The following is a 22,012-nucleotide window of genomic DNA, read 5'->3' as shown; positions in this document are numbered from 1 at the left end:
ATTGGTATGTATCATGTTAGTATGCTAGTATGGATATTGGAGCGTACAGACAGTCTGTATCCACTTGGCGTTAGAACCTATAGCAGTCAAACATGGCATTGCTGGTCAAAATAGATGCAGGCCTAAACATTATAAAAACAGGTCAATGTCTTCTTGTGATTTATCTACTTAAAGTTGATCATTTATTCATGATTCATATCAGTAGAGTTGTTCAAATAGAACCGCCTCATAAAAGGTGTTCTCAAGGAGGAAAATAAAGGTTTGGAAAACCTGTCTGCATTATGAGGAAAGGCAGAGTACACCAAATGCTCATCCCCAAACTTTGTGCCAGTGCTACATAGATACCCAGCAATAGAGAAACGATCAGACCTAATGGTTAAAACATCAACATGACAAAGAACGTAACACTCATGAGGCACACTAGCAACTGTATCCAAAGCCTTTTAGTTTGTCAGTGACCTTTCATCTTCATTCTCCCAACATAAGCTGACCATGGTGGAATCTGCCTTACTGATGTAGTTCTGTAGAATGTGTCAGGTTTAATTAAGATGATCAAGTAATCCTTGTTTACTGATTGAATGAGTGTGAATGGTTGTGCCATATGAATTTGAATACAGTATGTGCTTCTCGATTGACCTTTTTTGATACACTGTAGCCCAACTTAACCCATATTTGTATATATATTTACTGTATATGTACTTAGAATCTCCTTGTCAGTGATGTCGTCCTTTGTCTTTGAAGCTGAACTTGATGATGTGTACATATTCTAAGGACATAATTTTTATTTCTTTGACTAATATATGGAATTTCTTTGTTACAGTTGGGGTCTCCTTTTTGTTCCTTTGTAGAAAGCTTGCTACCTTACCTTGATGCCATTGTAATTCATTGTGTTGTCTATTTTTGTAGTTTTAATAAAGTAAACCTTTCCAAATAAAGCAAGGACGAATGTTCTACTTGTCATTAAACACACGACAAAGGGTTTAAGTTAGGAAATCAGAGTTTGTGTTTATATAATGTTACAATAATTTCATTCCAAATATATTTATAATATTCATAACTTAGTGCACTTGCATACAAAGTTTACACTACACAGAAGGCCAGGTATTATTTTGACAAGTCAACAAAGCATAGAAAAGGCTAAAAGTCACAAATCATTGACATTATGATGTAATATACAGGTGTGCGCATAAGTGAAAGCAGTAGTATTGGTTTGGCGAAATTGGCATTCATTCATATCTTTAGGACATAGCACGCCTCTATAGGTTGTTACAATGTTTAACCTGGGGTGACAGTTTAGCCTTTAGGTTGAGAGAAAAATGGGAATCTTTCAACTTAGTCAGGCACTTGGTGGTAACAAAATGCATAGACAGCCAGATAGCATGTAAGCTTTGGGGTATTCAATCAGGTAGAGAGAAGTAGCTCCTAGAATCCTGAGCAGTGGTATAGAACAAGTCCCTAACAACTACAACAACCCTATACTACAAAAGGATCAAACAGGGATGTGATCAGCACAACATAGAACATCTAGAAAAATAGACAATACTAATGATAAGATTACGATACGAAAGGATAGCTCCTGATTAATGAACACATCTGTGATTAAAATGTATATTGTCTACTCCAGTCTATCGAAGGTCCCTGTACACCAAACTGGACCATACCACTGAATGGGACTCCACTACAGTAGAGTCTGTAGCCTGGTCCCAGATCTGTTTGTGCTTTTGCCTGTTCCATTGTCATTGTCAAGGGAAACATGTTTGACATGACAATTCCATAAGGAGTTGACAAGAGAGCAGAAACAGACTGGCACCCAGGCTAGTTTCTCCGTTCCCTTATTCTACACATATACCTTCACCTCAAGCAGCATGTTCATCAGGCACCATGTGACACCTGACCTAGATAAAAGAGACTGAGGTTAGCCTTCAGCAGGAAAACCCGTCTGCTCCCTCCCTCCTGCCACACACTTCCTTCCAATTACTTCACATACATTTACAGAAAATCTCTGCCTTTATACATTTATAGCACAGTAGAAGCTCAGATCTAAGGCCTGTCCGTCTAATAAGTCTAGGGTTTAGAAACACACTTAACACACTAGAACTAAGCCATAATGGTGTATATGACAATCTGTCTGTTGTGTTTGATAAACAACACTTTAACAGAGAATATGTAGTTCCTTCTTTTTTGCTTTGGTAACTAGTTGAGATTAGGTACCATCAGATTCGGTACTCCATTGATTGTGTCTATGCCAGTATTGTACCAACAGAGAGAAGAGGTTTAGTGCCAACCCACCATATAGTTTGTGATTTCATCGCCCACAAATGGCAGAGTCATGGCAAAAAGCACACAAATCTTAAAACAGCATAATCTGCATGTAACTTGGCTTCTATTGTAATATGGCTTGTACTGATAGTATTAATTAGACTTTAAAACACAAGGCACTGGCCATTCTAGAGGGTTATCTTAGAGATATCAGTAGATAGACTGATCTAGGATCTACTGTTAGGGGAGCACAGTCAAAAACGACCTTGTCCATAAGGTGGTGGACAGAGATATTATACTTTTTTAAGGCATGCACAGAGCATGCAGAGGTAAATTAGCAGATAGAACATGTTTATGTATAATAACATGACTACCAGGATTACAATTATCTCAATTCTGATTGGGGAAAAAATGAAGATATGTTCACAGTGAAAGTAAAGAGCATTTCTTCTTCATTTGCAAAGCAAATTATAATAACTAGCTAGCCAACCATGCTGAGAACAAGGCAGACTACCTTACAGAACAACTGCAAATGTTGACAAAACAATCAGCTGACAAACCCAACAATTAAATGGATGACCTCATACATATACACACTATTATTTCCTAAGAACAATAAAAGGCACTGAGAATGAAAACAATTTCTCAACCACAACCCAATGAAATAAAATTCTATGAATTACAAAAACAAATACAACTATGTGACAGGCAGGAAAATATAAGTTTAACAGTTGATATGGACCCAACCCTGTAATATAGGGAGACAGAAAGGTAGGTTTGAAGCAGTGATAAAAACAACTGAATAACGGACGGGAGAACGAGAGTACAAAATGGTGGAGAGGAGGCTAGTTACTACCAGAACTACTAAGGCCGTTTCATGCTAGTCCAAAGTGCTCTCCTTTCCTTCATCCAAGCTGATCTAACAGAGATATGAATGACCAGGAGAAAGAAACTCCCCCAGTAGGCCTACAACATATAGCTTTGACCCATCCTGTGTTTTCAGATCAGTGCCAACGAGGCCCAGGAAGCAAGAGGGGAGGCCGATTAAGAGTGTTGTGACATGCCCTAAGAAAGACTACAGTACTAACACAGGCATGCAGACAGGCATGCAGACAGACAGACAGACAGAGGACTACACTAGGAGTAGTAATAGTAATTATAGGCACTAGGAGGCAGTATGGAGTTCCAGGTCACTGGGCTCCATTCTCAGCCCATACGAGTGGACAGGCCAACCTGTGGAAAGAAGGGGAGAGAATGTCAGTAGGTGTCGACAAATATGTTCACATACACATGCTGTATACGCACACACACACTATTTTCCTCTCTTCCACACACACCAGCGCACGCATACACACAGACCTGTGAAATGTTGATTCCGGTGAGTTTCTCCACGGCAGCTGGTAATCTGGTCATGATGTCCAGAACCTCTCCGGTCAGCTTGGCCGCGCCCACCTCACCCCCGCCGCTGGAAACCATGGTAACCTTCTGGGCCATGGACAGGGGCCTGCTGATCTCCTCTGCTATCTAGAGGACAGGAGGAGTGATGGCAGCTTCAGGAAGAGAACAGCAGCACACAGGACTGCAGTAACAGTACACTACAGTCGTGGTCAAAAGTTTTGAGAATGACACAAGTATTGGTCTTCACAAAGTTTGCTGCTTCAGTGTTATGAGATATTTTTGTCAGATGTTACTATGGTATACTGAAGTATAATTACAAGCATTCCATAAGTGTCAAAGGCTTTTATTGACAATTACATTAAGTTTATGCAAAGAGTCAATATTTGCAGTGTTGACCCTTCTTTTTCAAGACCTCTGCAATCCGCCCTGGCATGCTGTCAATTAACTTCTGGGCCACATCCTGACTGATGGCAGCCCATTCTTGCATAATCAATGCTTGGAGTTTGTCAGAATTTGTGGGTTTTTGTTTGTCCACCCACCTCTTGAGGATTGACCACAAGTTCTCAATGGGATTAAGGTCTGGGGAGTTTCCTGGACATGGACCCAACATTTCAATGTTTTGTTCCCCGAGCCACTTAGTTATCACTTTTGCTTTATGGCAAGGTGCTCCAACATGCTGGAAAATGCATTGGTCGTCACCAAACTGTTCTTGGATGGTTGGGAGAAGTTGCTCTCGGAGGATGTGTTGGTACCATTCTTTATTCATGGCTGTGTTCTTAGGCAAAATTGTGAGTGAGCCCACTCCCTTGCCTGAGAAGCAACCCCACACATGAATGGTCTCAGGATGCTTCACTGTTGGCATGACACAGGACTGATGGTAGCACTCACCTTGTCTTCTCCGGACAAGCATTTTTCCGGATGCCCCAAACAATCGGAAAGGGGATTCATCAGAGAAAATGACTTTACCCCAGTCCTCAGCAGTCCAATCCCTGTACCTTTTGCAGAATATCAGTCTGTCCCTGATGTTTTTCCTGGAGAGAAGTAGCTTCCACGCTGCCCTTCTTGACACCAGGCTATCCTCCAAAAGTCTTCGCCTTACTGTGCGTGCAGATGCACTCACACCTGCCTGCTGCCATTCCTGAGCAAGCTCTGCACTGGTGGTGCCCCGATCCCGCAGCTGAATCAACTTTAGGAGACGGTCCTGGCACTTGCTGGACTTTCTTGGGCGCCCTGAAGCCTTCTTCACAACAATTGAACCTCTCTCCTTGAAGTTCTTGATGATCCGATAAATGGTTGATTTAGGTGCAATCTTACTAGCAGCAATATCCTTGCCTGTGAAGCCCTTTTTGTGCAAAGCAATGATGACGGCACGTGTTTCCTTGCAGGTAACCATGGTTAACAGAGGAAGAACAATGATTTCAAGCACCACCCTCCTTTTAAAGCTTCTAGTCTGTTATTCTAACTCAATCAGCATGACAGAGTGATCTCCAGCCTTGTCCTCATCAACACTCTCACCTGTGTTAACGAGAGAAGCACTGAAATGATGTAAGCTGGTCCTTTTGTGGCAGGGCTGAAATGCAGTGGAACTGTTTTTGGGGGATTAAGTTCATTTTCATGGCAAAGAGGGACTTTGCAATTAATTGCAATTCATCTGATCACTCTTCATAACATTCTGGAGTATATGCAAATTGTCATCATAAAAACTGAGGCAGCAGACTTTGTGAAAATTCATATTTGTGTCATTCTCAAAACTTTTGACCACACCTGTACATGTCTGTCTGTCATCTAATCAATCTGTCATCCATCTATCTTTATATACACTGAATCTGACCATTTATGCATCCATCCATTCAATCTCTTCATCTCTCCATCCATCCGCTTAAACTCTCCATCTCTGTATCTACTGAATCGCTTTCCCATCAATCCTTCTCCCTATCCATGCACCCTCCCAGTCTCCAGTAGAACCAGTCCTACTCCCAGTGTGACTGACCAGTGGTAGTTTCTCCAGCAGCATGTCCACCATGGCTCCCTCCCCGTACTGTTTAAAGGCCTCAGCCTTCTTAGCCATCTGCTCTGCCTCGGCACGACCCTTAGCCTCCAGAGCAAACGCCTCAGCATCGCCCTTCATCTACAGAGAACACATTATAGTTCAAATAAATAAAGGGTATATATATGAAAGAACAAATAAGAATAAACTCAGTTGCCAGTTTATTAGGTACACTCATCTAAACTCAGCAAAAAAAGAAACGTCCTCTCACTGTCAACTGCGTTTATTTTCAGCAAACTTAACGTGTAAATATTTGTATGAACATAACAAGATTCAACAACTGAGACATAAACTGAACAAGTTCCACAGACATGGAAATTGAATAATGTGTCCCTGAACAAAGGGGGGGTCAAAATCAAAAGTAACAGTCAGTATCTGGTGTGGCCACCAGGTGCATTAAGTACTGCAGTGTATCTCCTCCTCATGGACTGCACCAGATTTGCCAGTTCTTGCTGTGAGATGTTACCCCACTCTTCCACCAAGACACCTGCAAGTTCCCAGACATTTCTGGGGGGGAAATGGCCTAGCCCTCACCCTCCGATCCAACAGGTCCCAGACATTCTCAATGGGATTGAGATCCGGGCTCTTCGCTGGCCATGGCAGAACACTGACATTCCTGTCTTGCAGGAAATCTCGCACAGAACGAGCAGTATGGCTGGTGGCATTGTCATGCTGGAGGGTCATGTCAGGATGAGCCTGCAGGAAGGGTACCATATGAGGGAGGAAGATGTCTTCCCTGTAACGCACAGCATTGAGATTGCCTGCAATGACAACAAGCTCAGTCCGATGATGCTGTTACACACCGCCCCAGACCATGACGGACCCTCCACCTCTAAATCGATCCCGCTCCAGAGTACAGACCTCGGTGTAATGCTCATTCCTTCGACGATAAACGTGAATCAGACCATCACCCCTGGTGAGACAAAACCGCGAGCACTTTTTGACAGTGCTGTCTGGTACAGCGGCGGTGGGTGTGCGCCCATAGGCGACGTTGTTGCCGGTGATGTCTGGTGAGGACCTGCCTTACAACAGGCCTACAAGCCCTCAGTCCAGCCTCTCTCAGCTTATTGCGGACAGTCTGAGTACGGATGGAAGGATTGTGCGTTCCTGGTGTAACTCGGGCAGTTGTTGTTGCCATCCTGTACCTGTCCCGCAGGTGTGAGGTTCGGATGTACCGATCCTGTGCAGGTGTTGTTACACGTGGTCTGCCACTGCGAGGGCGATCAGCTGTCCGTCCTGTCTCCCTGTAGCGCTGTCTTAGGCGTCTCACAGTACGGACATTGCAATTTATTGCTCTGGCCACATCTGCAGTCCTCATGCCTCCTTGCAGCATGCCTAAGGCACGTTCACGCAGATGAGCAGGGACCCTGGGCATCTTTCTTTTGGTGTTTTTCAGAGTCAGTAGAAAGGCCTCTTTAGTGTCCTAAGTTTTCATAACTGTGTCTTAGTGTTAGTGTCTTAACGACCGTTCCACAGGTGCATGTCCATTAATTGTTTATGGTTCATTGAACAAGCATGGGAAAGAGTGTTTAAACCCCTTACAATGAAGATCTGTGAAGTTATTTGGATTTTTACAAATTAGCTTTGAAAGACAGGGTCCTGAATAAGGGAAACTTCTTTTTTTGCTGAGTTTAGTACCGGGTCGGGTCCAGAACAGCCTGAATTCTTCGGGGCATGGCAAAGTTGCTCGATTGGTATCAAGGGACCTAATGTGTGCCAGGAAAACATTCTCCACACCATTACACCACCGCCACCAACCTGTACCGTTGACACCAGGCAGAATGAAGCCATGGACTCATGCTACTTACGCCAAATCCTGACTCTGCGATCAGCATGACGCAACAGGAACCGGGATTCGTCGGACCAGGCTATGTTTTTCCACTCCTCAATTGTCCAGTGTTGGTGATCGTGTGCGCACTGGAGCCCCTTCTTCTTGTTTTTAGCTGATAGGAGTGGAACCTGGTGTGGTCGTCTGCTGCAAAACCCATCTGTGACAAGGACCGACGAGTTGTGCCTTCCGAGATGCCATTCTGTACACCACTGTTGTACTGCGCCGTTATTTGCCTGTTTATGGCCCGCCTGTTAGCTTGCACGATTATTACCATTCTCCTTCGACCTCTCATTAATGAGCAGTTTTCGTCCACAGGACTGCCGCTGACTGGATGTTTTTTTTTTTGTCGTACCATTCTCGGTAAACCCTAAACACTGTCGTGCGTGAAAAGCCCAGGAGTGCGGCCGTTTCAGAGATACCATACCACGCTCAAAGTCGCTTAGGTCACTTGTTTTGTCCATTCTAACGTTCAATCGAACAGTAACTGGATGCCTGTCTGCCTGCTTTATATAGCAAGCCACGGCCACGTGACTCACTGTCTGTAGGAGCGATCAATTTTCCTGGCCACTGAGTGTATATCCCAATGCATCTGAACTACGAGACACAGGTGGGGGGGTTATTCTATGAAAAATATATCCAAATGGCAAATGGACTGGTTAATAAGGATGTGTATAATATATGAAACACATGAAGAAAGAGAGATAACTTATCCAAAGGTAAGGTTGTATTAAGGGAAGTGAGCGATGTATACAAAGAGGGAGACAGGGAAGTTAGAATAGAGACGGGAAGAGGAACAGAGAACACCAACCTCAATATGGAGGGAGGGAGGGAGGGAGAGCAAGAGCAAGAGGGTGAATGAGAGGGTGGAAGGGACAGGCTGTCAGGGGGGGTATCATCCAGCTATTGTACTGGGGGTGAAGAGACTGATAACAGGAATGACAGGAGAGTGGAGGGGAGTGACAGAGGAGAGAAGGGAGAGGAGAGAAGGGAGACGATGCTGAACTCACTCTGATGGACTCGGCCTCTGCCTCAGCCTCCATGATGAGCTGTGCACTGTGAAAGAGAGAGAGACAGAGAAGGAGAGAGACAGTTGGAGTTGAGCTGAACTGAGCAAATGTTGGCCCTGTGTAGCTCAGTTGGTAGAGCATGGCGCTTGCAACGCCAGGGTTGTGGGTTCGATTCCCACGGAGGGCCAGTATGAAAATGTATGCACTCACTAACTGTAAGTCGCTCTGGATAAGAGCGTCTGCTAAATGACTAAAATGTAAAATCACTAGAAAGTATCTTCCTCAGTTTAACCTTTAGCAGGACTCACTGCCCAGGACTACTGTGACTACTACGGAACAGAACATACCCACAGTTCTGATTGGGATTCTGCCGTGTCCCAGCGGTGATCGCCTGATGCTGGACGCTAGGGACCTAATTTATAACCGTTGCGTAAATTGAACACTGAATATCTGCGTGCGCCATTTCTGAAAACACTGCGCAGGCACAAAAATATTGACATTTATAAACTTGCCGCAGGCCATACATTAGCATGTTTCCAGTTATAAATAAGATCCTAAAACTGTGTGCGTGAACAAGCATTATAACTACGCCTGAAAAACGCCCATCATTCCCCCTTTATGGTGACAATAAGGCCCTTATTTGCTGTATACTTTAGAAGTATTGGAATTAGGCCAAAACAGTATCTAAAGGAAATAGCAATGGTGAACTTGATCAAATGTCCTGGTGGTGCTGTATCTGAACAATTGCAAATGGTTGTGGACCTGTAAACAGATCGTTTGAACGCAATAATGTTTTGCATTCACTTTTTCCCGAACATAAATATGCTGCACTGCCCGTGAATTCTGAAACATGGTGTACCCGGAGAAAAATTACAAATACAGTAGGTCTACTTACAGTGGTAGCCTACACACTTCAATGCAAAAGATCAACCACAGAGTTTCATACTGTACCTTCTTTGGATCAACGGTCTGTTCACCTGTATGTTATAAACTGCGCTCCCTGTTGGATGCATAGGCTAGAGCAAAAACTAGAAATTATAAGAGCCTATATATTAGGTCCAATGAAATGAGAGATGCGCATGGTCATTTGTTGTATTGCTCCTTCGGGAATATTAACTCATGGCCAGAATAAATACATTTTTGCTCTTCTCACTAACAGCAAATGATTGCATCTTATTATATTTAGCTACTTGTTTTTTTGTTATGAATAAGAGTGTCATCATATATTCTCCATTTGCACAAGGCTACTTTTGCCTTTTTGCAATGCAATACTTCAACCACTAGAAACATTGCATATGCATGCTCTAAAGTTTGCGGGAGGATAAGTACAGTGGGGGGGGAAAGTATTTAGTCAGCCACCAATTGTGCAAGTTCTCCCATTTTATTTTCATCATAGGTACACGTCAACTATGACAGACAAAATGAGGGGAAAAAAATCCAGAAAATCACATTGTAGGATTTTTAATGAATTTATTTGCAAATTATGGTGGAAAATAAGTATTTGGTCAATAACAAAAGTTTCTCAATACTTTGTTATATACCCTTTGTTGGCAATGACACAGGTCAAACGTTTTCTGTAAGTCTTCACAAGGTTTTCACACACTGTTGCTGGTATTTTGGCCCATTCCTCCATGCAGATCTCCTCTAGAGCAGTGATGTTTTGGGGCTGTCGCTGGGAAACACAGACTTTCAACTCCCTCCAAAGATTTTCTATGGGGTTGAGATCTGGAGACTGGCTAGGCCACTCCAGGACCTTGAAATGCTTCTTACGAAGCCACTCCTTCGTTGCCCGGGTGGTGTGTTTGGGATCATTGTCATGCTGAAAGACCCAGCCACATTTCATCTTCAATGCCCTTGCTGATAGAAGGAGGTTTTCACTCAAAATCTCACGATACATGGCCCCATTCATTCTTTCCTTCACACGGATCAGTCGTCCTGGTCCCTTTGCAGAAAAACAGCCCCAAAGCTTGATGTTTCCACCCCCATGCTTCACAGTAGGTATGGTGTTCTTTGGATGCAACTCAACATTCTTTGTCCTCCAAAAACAACGAGTTGAGTTTTTACCAAAAAGTTCTATTTTGGTTTCATCTGACCATATGACATTCTCCCAATCCTCTTCTGGATCATCCAAATGCACTCTAGCAAACTTCAGACAGGCCTGGACATGTACTGGCTTAAGCAGGGGGACACGTCTGGCACTGCAGGATTTGAGTCCCTGGCGGCGTAGTGTGTTACTGATGGTAGGCTTTGTTACTTTGGTCCCAGCTCTCTGCAGGTCATTCACTAGGTCCCCCCGTGTGGTTCTGGGATTTTTGCTCACCGTTCTTGTGATCATTTTGACCACACGAGGTGAGATCTTGCGTGGAGCCCCAGATCGAGGGAGATTATCAGTGGTCTTGTATGTCTTCCATTTCCTAATAATTGCTCCCACAGTTGATTTCTTCAAACCAAGCTGCTTACCTATTGCAGATTCAGTCTTCCCAGCCTGGTGCAGGTCTACAATTTTGTTTCTGGTGTCCTTTGACAGCTCTTTGGTCTTGGCCATAGTGGAGTTTGGAGTGTGACTGTTTGAGGTTGTGGACAGGTGTCTTTTATACTGATAACAAGTTCAAACAGGTGCCATTAATACAGGTAACGACTGGAGGACAGAGGAACCTCTTAAAGAAGAAGTTACAGGTCTGTGAGAGCCAGAAATCTTGCTTGTTTGTAGGTGACCAAATACTTATTTTCCACCATAATTTGCAAATAAATTCATTAAAAATCCTACAATGTGATTTTCTGGAAATGTTTTTCTCAATTTGTCTGTCATAGTTGACGTGTACCTATGATGAAAATTACAGGCCTCTCTCATCTTTTTAAGTGGGAGAACTTGCACAATTGGTGGCTGACTAAATACTTTTTTCCCCCACTGTACATTCTCACCTCAAGTTTAGTTTTTATAACTGACAACTTTCTTGTGAAAACTGGAGCATGCAGGTATTGTACCACACCGTTCAGCCTCAGCCAGTCTCTCCAGGCGGTATCTCTCTGCCTCAGCCGGCTTCTTCACCTTAGCCTCCAGCTCCATCTCCTTGCGGGTGATCTCCTGCTCCTGCAGCAGGATCTGCTGAGACCTCTCCACCACCTTCACCTGCATCGTCTCCTCCTCAATACGCTGCTTCGTCTTCGCCACCTAGATAATCCCAATAATCAAATGGATTTAGAAAAAACACCCAAAGACACTTTACATAAAAAGTGACAGCAGTGGTGGGAACTTGAGGATCCTTCTCGCTTCTCAAGTTAGGATTCTGCCCTGTGTTAATAAACGTGAATATTATCCGTTATTAGAACACAACACACTACATCGGCTGTGTTGGGTGTCTGAATGAGAGGATCATTGCACAGCCCAGAGTTTGGTGATAGGATACCTGCAGCTGATAGGCCATCTCAGACTCGGCCTTCTTGGTGTTGACCTCATAGTCGTAGGAGGCCTTCTTCAGCTCGTAGTCTCTCTGGGCTTTGGCCATCTCGATCTCATTCACATACTGGGCTGACACCTTCTCCTGCATGGCCTGGGCCTCCCGGATCACCGCGTCTCGTTTGTACTGAGCCTCGCCGATCCTGGCATCCTTCTGCACCTGAGCTGTCCTAGCTTTACCCAGGGAGTTGAGGTAGTCCTGACAGAGACCGTGTTGTTATTATTAGAAACCTGCTAGTTTGGGTCCTGCATGCTGATTGGCTGAAACAGCATTTCAGCCGTGTGTATATCAGACAATATACACAAAAATACTTGTTTACTGTTCTATATATGTTGGTAACCAGTTTATAATATCAATAAGGCACCTCAGGGGTTTGTGGTACATGGCCAATATACCACGGCTAAGGGCTGTATGCAGGCACTACGCTTCGGGTCGTGTCTAAGAACAGCCCTTAGACGTGATATATTGGCCATATACCACACCCCCTTGGGACTTATTGCTATTATAAACTGGTTACCAACATAAACAGAACAATACACAAGTATTTTTGTGCAGGAATTTGTCTTGCATTCTCGAACACTGACTTTTAAAATACATTTAAAAAAACATTTTACAAAATCTGCGCCTGTTTTCTGTAACAATCCTTGTGTGACTGTAACATCTCTGTATATTTGTCCGAGTGTTAGTGAGAGAGACAGAGAGAGAACAAACCTGGTCGTCGTGAACATCTTTCAGTGTGTAGCTAACCACGCCGATGCCCATGTTGACCAGGTCAGAGGAGGCCACCTTGAACACCTGCTCAGAGAACTTCTTACGGTCCTGGTAGATCTCCTACAGGGGAAGGACAATAATCATATATAATATACATACATTTAGCAGACACTTTTATACATTTTCGTATTGGTGGCCCCAATGGGGATCGAACCCATGAACCCTGGTGTTGCAAGCGCCATGCTCTACTAACTGAGCCACACAGGACCACGGGGGAGATGGGTGGACCGGCCATAACGAGTATACCCATGAATGTTCCTGTCAAATTGCCCTGGTCTGAGGGGCTTTGTCCCTTCTAGTATTTCTGTATCTACGGGGGGAATACAGAGGAGATCAGCCAGAGCTACACGTGAAGTAAAACCACAGACCAGGGGAATGAAAGGACACTTGTTATTACTATGCTATTACTATTCACTACATTATAATAACTATAATCCATTACTGCTCTCAGTTGCCAGGCAGGTTTGCCAGCCTTTTAGGAAAGTCATGAGAAAGGTCAACGATGAGAAAAACAAGCTATGGCTTGTAGCTTGAAGTCAGTGAGACATTCAGTGATAGTAAATTCAAAAGACCAAGGCAATCCTTTTGGAAGAGAAAAGGGCACCAGAGGCAACACATGCCCTTTATCAGGACATGGTGTGGTGTGTGTGTGTAGCCTACCTCAACAGTCAGATGGGCGATGATGGCCCTCTGGTGCCCCTCCAGTGTTTCCAGGGCGATGTTGGAGACCTCAGCCTCAGACTTCCCCATGAACATCTGACAGGCCGTGGCCAGCATCTCCTTGTTCTGACCCTGGATCTTCACCTGCCAGAGGTCAGGGGTTAGAGGTCAGAGGTCACATAGGTCAAATAGGGATTCCATGTGAGGTCAAATATACCTATCCAATCAGGATACATGGCTACTTTCACAAGTACACAAAGTGTGTAGGTGCTAGGAGTCCATACCTGGGCGATGCCAGTGACAGAGATGGGCACTCCATGGCGGGTGTACACCTTATCACTCTTCACATTCAGAGTCAGGGTGTTCAGGGTGATCCTAACAGAGAGACAGAGACAGAGAAAGAAGAGGATATGTGGTTCAAAGAGGGAAAGTACAGTGAGAATAGAGGGGGATAGCGAGAGGGAGGAGAAAGTGAGTCAGACAGAGAGAGTAACCACGACTACAGGTGGAGGCTACAAATGACAGATAGATGGTGTTGCATTATAAGCTTAAAATAGCAGCCTGGTATTCATATAGGCTTATTCATTTAAACACTAACGTTACAGTAACAGTACAGAATACACAGGGACTATGGGGGCTTTTTCTCTACACATTAACAGAATCCCTGAATGAAACCTGGATGGATGAGTGGATGGATAGATAACTGAAAGAAGAAGGGGAGGGAGAGATAGCTACCTCTGGATCTGTTGAATACAGGGGAGGACAAATACTCTTCCTCCAGCGATCATTAGAGGAGGGGAACGACCAAAGCCTGGAGGAGAAGCGAAGAAGAGAGGGGGCAATCAGACTGACAGAGAAAAGTAAAAATACTTAGTATATACTAAAAAGGAGTGGGTTACTTGAAAATATGAGATGAGATTACATTACATTAGGCTATACTCGCTCAACACAGTACTGCACACAATTAAGATGTAATGTACACAGTGAGTCTATGACATATATTAATTAGCCTACATATAGGACTACATTGCAGCACCACATTCCACACAATACAATGCAAGTAAGGAGCTAGCCTATTGACAGCTGGTATTGTGAAATGTAAACAAAGTACTGTACTGTTTATAGCTGAACCTGATTACAGATTCCTGTCCTGGTTTACTACACACTGTGACATCCGGGGCGCATTCAGCAGGACACAACGTTTTGGAACATTCAGATATAAATTGTGACGTCACGAGAGGCTACACAGCTTTCAGCGGGATTGCTCAAGTAGTGCAAGGAGACAAGGTTCAAACAAAACAAGGATTTTATTATAGGTCTTGGGAAATTAACGAAAATATAACAAAATTCTGTTCTCTTGTGGCTCTTTAAGGGTTAACAGTTCAGGGATGTCTCTTCCACATCCAAAATCATAATTCTCACTCGCTCAGATAACTTTTCCCCAGCCTTACTGTAGTCCACGTTGCAGCTAGTGGCCAACCCAGCAAAAAGTCCTTCCAAATGTCTCTCACGTATTTCCACAGGTGCATATATCCAAAGGTGAGTATTTCCCAAAGGTAAGTATCTCCAAATCCTTATATTCCTCATGGAAGTGGACGTGCAGCACTCTTGTCCTCCCGAGAGCCCAGGTTTGAGACTGTGTCTCTTCCCTTCCCCAACCTTCAGCTCATCAGCTCCTCATTTGTTTCAGCTGCGTGGGAAGATTGGCCATAGAGGGGTGGAGTTCCCGACCATACCAGCAGATGGAGCCATAGCTGTCTGGGTTTGCAGCCACCTCAGGGGGATGTAACGTCCCTCCAGGACACAGCCTCTCGTGACATCACACATCCCCCTCCTCGGGACCGACGTCCTCGTCGGGGTAAAGGCAGCGAAGCAGGCATCACGCCGGGAGAGGGCGTCCGCATTGCCGTGGTGCTTGCCAGACTGCTCTCTCTTCAACTCCTCCAACTCTAGGACCAGGGACTCAGCCTCCTGTTGTCTCTCCTTGAGTTTCTTACTGAACGCATCAGCCTTGGTTTTAGCAAAGTTTAGCTTCTGTTGAGCAGCTTTCAGTTCCTTCTCTCTCTCTGCCTCCGCATTCTTCATCTTGTTCTCCAACACCTTGTACTTCTCCTCTGCCTTCTTCTGGACCTCCTTACTACTGCGCAGGGTCTCCTCACACTCCTCGATGGTCCTGCGCAGCCTCTCCAGCTCCCCCTGTTGCTTATGGAAGGAGCTCTGTTGGAGTTTAGCCTGGAGGATATCTAACTCTTCTGTCTTCATGTCTAACTGTTGCTTTAACAAACGATACCTCTCAGCGGTCCCCTTCAGACCAGACAGTTCTTTGTCCAGATTCTGTAGCTCCGTCTCTGTGTCGGTCTGGGCACCTGCCATCCCTCTCAGAGCCCGGGCGGGAGTGAGTAACTCGGAGGATTGCACCGGAGCCTTCCCAGGATGAGTCTTGCCTCTCCGTTTCCGAGGTACTCGGGTTATCCTCTCCTGAGACTCTCTCCAGAGTGGGTAAAAGGCTGGGCAGTCTCGTCCAATTAGGACAGGGACGGGGAGGGAATCAACCACCCCCGCCGTCGTGTGTATGGTTCCCCGTGTGCTGGTCATTGTAAGTTCAGTAATGGGGTATTCTCTGGTGTCCCCATGGACACAGGAAACTGGGAGGACTTTCCCCGGGGGTCAGACACGTTGGGCCCACCAAATCCTTACGCACCAGGGTGGCCCGGCTACCAGAATCCAGTAAGGCCTCCACATCATGGTGATTCACAGTTACCGGGCAGGTGGGGGGTCGATCTGGGCCGCCATCTACGACTCCCAAGAGCGAGGCAAAACGGTGTGTGGGTGCTGAGCTGGAGGACTCCGCAGTGGGCATAGGTTCATCGGCTGGTTTCCCACACTGCCAGGAGATATGTCCCATCTCCCCACACCGGTAACACTGTCGAGTTTCCCCCCTCCTGGTGTACTCTTCTTGGACCCGCCTGGTTTCTGGCTCCCCCTGGAGCCGGGATAAGTCCTGACGTGGCTGGGTTCGAGACCTTGGGGGTCCTTTGGACGGGTTCTTCCCATTTGTGGTGGGGCCGCACTCCTGGGGTCTTTTCGGGAAGCATTCAGCATCTCCGCTGTGGCCTGGTACTTTTCCACAGCTTCCACGGTCAGATCAGCCGTGGTCAAGGCCTGTTGACTGATGAACCGTTTTGCCTCATAAGGCAGGGCGCGTAGGTAACGATCCACCACAACGGCCTCCACCACCGCCGCTGCTGTATTCCTCTGCGGATCCAGCCATTTCCTTGCGATTCGGACAAGTTCATGCATCTGCGCCCGAGGAGGTTGGTCTGGTTGGAAGGTCCAGCTGTGAGCGCTGGGCCATACCAAACTTTGTGAGTCCATATCTGCTGAGGATCTCAGACTTCAGGGCATCATAGTCAGTAACCTGGTCAGGGCCCAGGTCCCGGACAGCATTCAGCGATTCCCCGGTTAGAAAGGGGGCTAACAGACCAACCCACTGTTGCTTGGGCCAGGCTTCCCTAGTGGCCGTGGCCTCAAATGCATGCAGGTATGCCTCAATGTCATCGGTAGCTCTCATCTTAGATATAAAGTCACTTGCCTTTATTGGGCGGGTATTTTGGACCACCCTCTGTCTCTGCAACTGCAATTCCTCTGCCTTCAGAAGGTTGGCTTTCTTTTGCTCCTCCAAGAGAGCCACGTTTGCTTGCATCTGGGCTTGCTGGCCAGCAACAAGGGATTTCAATATGTCCTCCATTTCAGTCGGCGGGGAGCCTACGGCCAACTTGGAAAACTGGGTGATCAAACCTTCGGTATCCTCCTCTGACATGCACTATTAACGCTTGAGCGTGCCCGTATTCTCCACCATCTGTGACGTCACGAGAGGCTACACAGCTTTCAGCCGGGATTGCTCAAGTAGTGCAAGGAGACAAGGTTCAAACAAAACAAGGATTTTATTATAGGTCTTGGGAAATTAACGAAAATATAACAAAATTCTGTTCTCTTGTGGCTCTTTAAGGGTTAACAGTTCAGGGATGTCTCTTCCACATCCAAAATCATAATTCTCACTCGCTCAGATAACTTTTCCCCAGCCTTACTGTAGTCCACGTTGCAGCTAGTGGCCAACCCAGCAAAAAGTCCTTCCAAATGTCTCTCACGTATTTCCACAGGTGCATATATCCAAAGGTGAGTATTTCCCAAAGGTAAGTATCTCCAAATCCTTATATTCCTCATGGAAGTGGACGTGAAGCACTCTTGTCCTCCCGAGAGCCCAGGTTTGAGACTGTGTCTCTTCCCTTCCCCAACCTTCAGCTCATCAGCTCCTCATTTGTTTCAGCTGCGTGGGAAGATTGGCCATAGAGGGGTGGAGTTCCCGACCATACCAGCAGATGGAGCCATAGCTGTCTGGGTTTGCAGCCACCTCAGGGGGATGTAACGTCCCTCCAGGACACAGCCTCTCGTGACATCACAAAATATATAATATAGAACAAACATGCCTCTCCGACATATAGACCAAGGAATCATGTTGGCTCTATTAATGACTTTTCTATCTGCAAAGTTTGACAACTGAAAGTGGCCCAGAGTTGCTCAGTGGTATCACATGACACTTGAGGATAGGCTAAAGTGAGTCACATGTCACTTGGCCCTACATGACATTTACTGTTACTTGTACTGTAAACAATCACATACAGTATACTACATAGGCCTATTACAGTTTCAAGAAAAGTGAGTCATAACAATATTGGGCCATTTAGGGCAATGGGGGTAGGTTGGGCAACCTGTTTTTCCTGTCTGTATTGTGTCATATAAGATCATGTTAATCAATATTAACACATAAAACAAAATATCTTACCAGACACCACCATGGCTTCATTGGGTCCACATGTGTGGAACATCTTGATTTGGGCCTAAGAGCTGCAAGAGAAGATTGTCAACATTAGACAGTCTCCACTTGGTTGGCCTAATCATTCAAGACTCCTTGGATTAGTATTAGTATTTTGCTGCTAGTTCCAATTCCAAATAGCTTTGGCCTAGGTCAAGAGCACAGCTGCACATTCAATCCTAAATGTAAACACAGCCTTGAGATCTAAAAACTAAAATAACGTTTAAATGTAAATATACATGATGAAGTAGGCCTAGTGTCTCAAGTTGTGTGTCTGACTGTCAGTTGTTCATCGATCTGGCACAGCAGTGTGGCGCCTCAATTAACATTGTTTACGTCATTCACCCAAGCCAAAGACCCAATTGGCAGACCCTACCCAACTTCCCACACACACACACTTTGCCTTTGATACTTTACTTACTGTTTATAACGAAATGTACAAGCCAGTGGAATAACAGAGGATGTGTTGTGGTAACTAGATGGCAGTTACTGTTGTGGTTAGTACTTGTGCAGAGAAAAAGTAGGACAATCAACTTGAGAAAAAGTGACAGTCTGGGTGGGTATAGAACAGACTAAAGTTTAGAGAGAACGTTATTTGGCAGAAATGGACAGAGGCGTTCCATCTCATCTGGGATCGAAGCAGAATGATGGGAGGCTAAATTAGCCATGTGGATTCTTCAACAGTGTCGTTCGTGAATCCATGGCTAATGCCGGGAGATACAATAGAATAGTTACCGTCTGCCAAGATGTTACAGCTAGCTACTGTTACATAGTTACCACAGCGATTGTTTCTCTACTGTTTGTGGTTACTATAGCTAGCTAGCTACTTCAACAATGTGAATGTTGAATACAGATAGCTAACGTTAGCTAGCTAACGTAACTAGCTAGTGCATTTACCATAGCCGTGTGGTCTAGTCTATTCTGTCACCCATACTGACCCACCCTATTCTGTCTCCGAGCTTCACATCACCACTCATGAACCACAGCAAATACTATATTTCTCTCAGATCACAGCAAAGTCTGACCACAGTCAAGTACGTAGCTAGCTAACTTGCTACTCCATGCCCCCGCCTCAACCAAATTAGCTACAGTATGCTAGTTTAAGCTTGCTGCTGGAAAAATCAAATGTTTACGTTACGCTAGCTATGTCCATAACAACCACAAACAATAAACAAATATTTTTCTCTTGCCTACTGTAACTTACCAATCGATTCTCCCTAAATATATGTTTTCCTAAATCGTCGTGTACACTCCAGAGGGTTACTCCGATTTACGTAACTTCACCACTGGCTCAATCACCGGAATTGCAAAAATGTCTACTTACTTCAATGGAGAGCAAATGCTGACCACGCCCCCCGACAGATTATAAAATCTAGAAAGGCATATTAGTAGGCCAGTCTGACTGTATTTTTACTTCTGATGCTCAGATGCGTTTTCTGTTGCAGATCATCATTCTCCCAAGTTGTCCTATAATAATGTGGCCACATATTCTCCCGGCAGGCCCATATAGCCTAAATATTTATCATTTAAATATTACATTTTATATGTGCCATAAACACAGCCAGTCACAATGTTTTAATCTGATTAGGCTACTTCAAAAGTCTCCTGTAGGCATGCGCATATTCGTCCAAAATAGAATTCCAACATCCTCAAAATAGCTTGACATTAACCAGGTTTCCATTCAACCTTTTTATGGGAGTAAAGTACATGTCAGATAAAAAATGTAACGACATCATGGGAAAGCATGCTACAGATTAAATACATTAGTGGTGAAATTCACCGGGTGGTGAAAGTTCACGGTGATGAGCTTCATGCTCCTTTCAATAAATATCAAGGGTCTTATTCTGGTGACATGATGATCGATGCATGGCTGCTGTTTGACAAATAAAAATAATCTCGAATTTTTTTAAACATTAATTGATAATTTGACGTATTGTATTATTTATACCAGCATTTCTTTAACAAGTTTGCACAAATACTGGCATGGTGAAAGCTATTGTGTAGGCTATATTTAAAGAAATACACTTTTAATAACATAGATGTTATTGGAATTACTCAATAGATTCTGCAAAACTTAAATGGGTCTCTTGTGCTGGGCAACGGTTTAATACAGAGTATTGGTGACTCCTTACTCCACCCACTTTAAACTCTACAAAAAGTGCCTTTGCTGACCTTGATCCATCATCATGACAATATAGCTTGTAAATAATCTTGTCTTTGTTATGATTTTTTAAAACTAGGTAATAGTCCTATGCCTTTGCTGTATCCTGCAAACCTTAATAGATAAGAATCACATATCGGCATACAACTTGAAAATACATTTCTCCATTGCTGTTCAGAATGTGTGATTGATTATACTGTGTCTTAATAGCCTGGTTAATATTCATTACATTTAACTTGTAAATAAATTAGATTTCGTTTTGATCCCCCAAAAAGTGTAGCTTTTGTGTTTTTTATTTTTGTGTGCATTGATTTCAGAACCATGGATAGTACCAGGCAATTTAAAGCTGTGTTGCTGGGTATGTATGACACAAAACGGCACATTTGGTTAGTAGCGACCCTACGGAATATTTCCCACCCCACTTCAGCTGAGACAGGTAGAACATTTCTCTCTCTACAGCCCAATATTCTCAACATACCAATGTCAACATTGTATTTTTTTCATTATTGGTATATAAAAAGATCATTTAAAAAAATCATATTTTTCATTTGTTTTCATAAATTACTCATTGCATTTTCTTGTTGTCACAACAGAAGTGACCATTGATTAAAATGTAATATCTTTTGAATGAGTTATCCACATTGCAATGTTTTGAAATGCGGCCTTTTATTTTGAAGGTTTCTCATTACCATACGAAAGTGACATCATTGTTTGTGCTGCTATCAGAAAACTCGTGTCCGGATTACCAAAACCATTGTCCACACTAGTTCGTTTGGGTCTTCATGGTTCGCTGTCTCTTTGTGTCTCAACATTTTACCAGTCAAGATGAGGGAAATCGTGCATATCCAAGCCGGCCAGTGTGGTAACCAGATTGGTGCCAAGGTAAGAACCTATACATTCATCATCCTAATTATTAACTTCAAATCAAATCAAATCAAATCAAATTTTATTGGTCACATGCGCCGAATACAACAAGTGCAGACATTACAGTGAAATGCTTACTTACAGCCCTTAACCAACAGTGCGTTTATTTTAAACAAAAAAAGTAAGAATAAAACAACAACAAAAAAAAGTGTTGAGAAAAACAAAGAGCAGAAGTAAAATAAAGTGACAGTAGGGAGGCTATATATACAGGGGGGTAACGGTGCAGAGTCAATGTGCGGGGGCACCGGCTAGTTGAGGTAGTTGAGGTAATATGTACATGTGGGTAGAGTTAAAGTGACTATGCATAAATACTTAACAGAGTAGCAGCAGCGTAAAAAGGATGGGGTGTGGGGGCAGTGCAAATAGTCCGGGTAGCCATGATTAGCTGTTCAGGAGTCTTATGGCTTGTGGGTAGAAGCTGTTGAGAAGTCTTTTGGACCTAGACTTGGCACTCCGGTACCGCTTGCCGTGCGGTAGCAGAGAGAACAGTCTATGACTAGGGTGGCTGGAGTCTTTGACAATTTTGAGGGCCTTCCTCTGACACCGCCTGGTATAGAGGTCTTGGATGGCAGGGAGCTTTGCCCCAGTGATGTACTGGGCCGTACGCACTACCCTCTAGACTA

The 22,012-nt window shown here is 44.3% G+C and overlaps 1 protein-coding gene across 1 annotated transcript; it reads right to left on the bottom strand.

Moving 5' to 3' along the window:
• Nucleotides 1-979: 979 nt before the first annotated feature.
• Nucleotides 980-19,630, bottom strand: LOC121543063 (flotillin-1-like). The gene is made up of 12 exons (XM_045208678.1): nt 19,509-19,630; nt 18,275-18,336; nt 14,167-14,242; nt 13,716-13,806; nt 13,432-13,575; nt 12,712-12,831; nt 11,950-12,198; nt 11,533-11,714; nt 8,543-8,588; nt 5,648-5,785; nt 3,619-3,783; nt 980-3,492 (listed from the first exon to the last, which is right to left on the bottom strand). The coding sequence occupies exons 2-12, from the start codon at nt 18,315-18,317 to the stop codon at nt 3,466-3,468; spliced, it is 1,281 nt and encodes a 426-aa protein (XP_045064613.1). The 5' UTR covers nt 18,318-18,336; nt 19,509-19,630; the 3' UTR covers nt 980-3,465.
• Nucleotides 19,631-22,012: the final 2,382 nt, after the last annotated feature.

The sequence above is a fragment of the Coregonus clupeaformis genome, chromosome 28, assembly GCF_020615455.1.
Source record: "Coregonus clupeaformis isolate EN_2021a chromosome 28, ASM2061545v1, whole genome shotgun sequence".
Taxonomy (NCBI): domain Eukaryota; kingdom Metazoa; phylum Chordata; class Actinopteri; order Salmoniformes; family Salmonidae; genus Coregonus; species Coregonus clupeaformis.
This window is presented reverse-complemented; position numbering and strand designations above follow the sequence as displayed.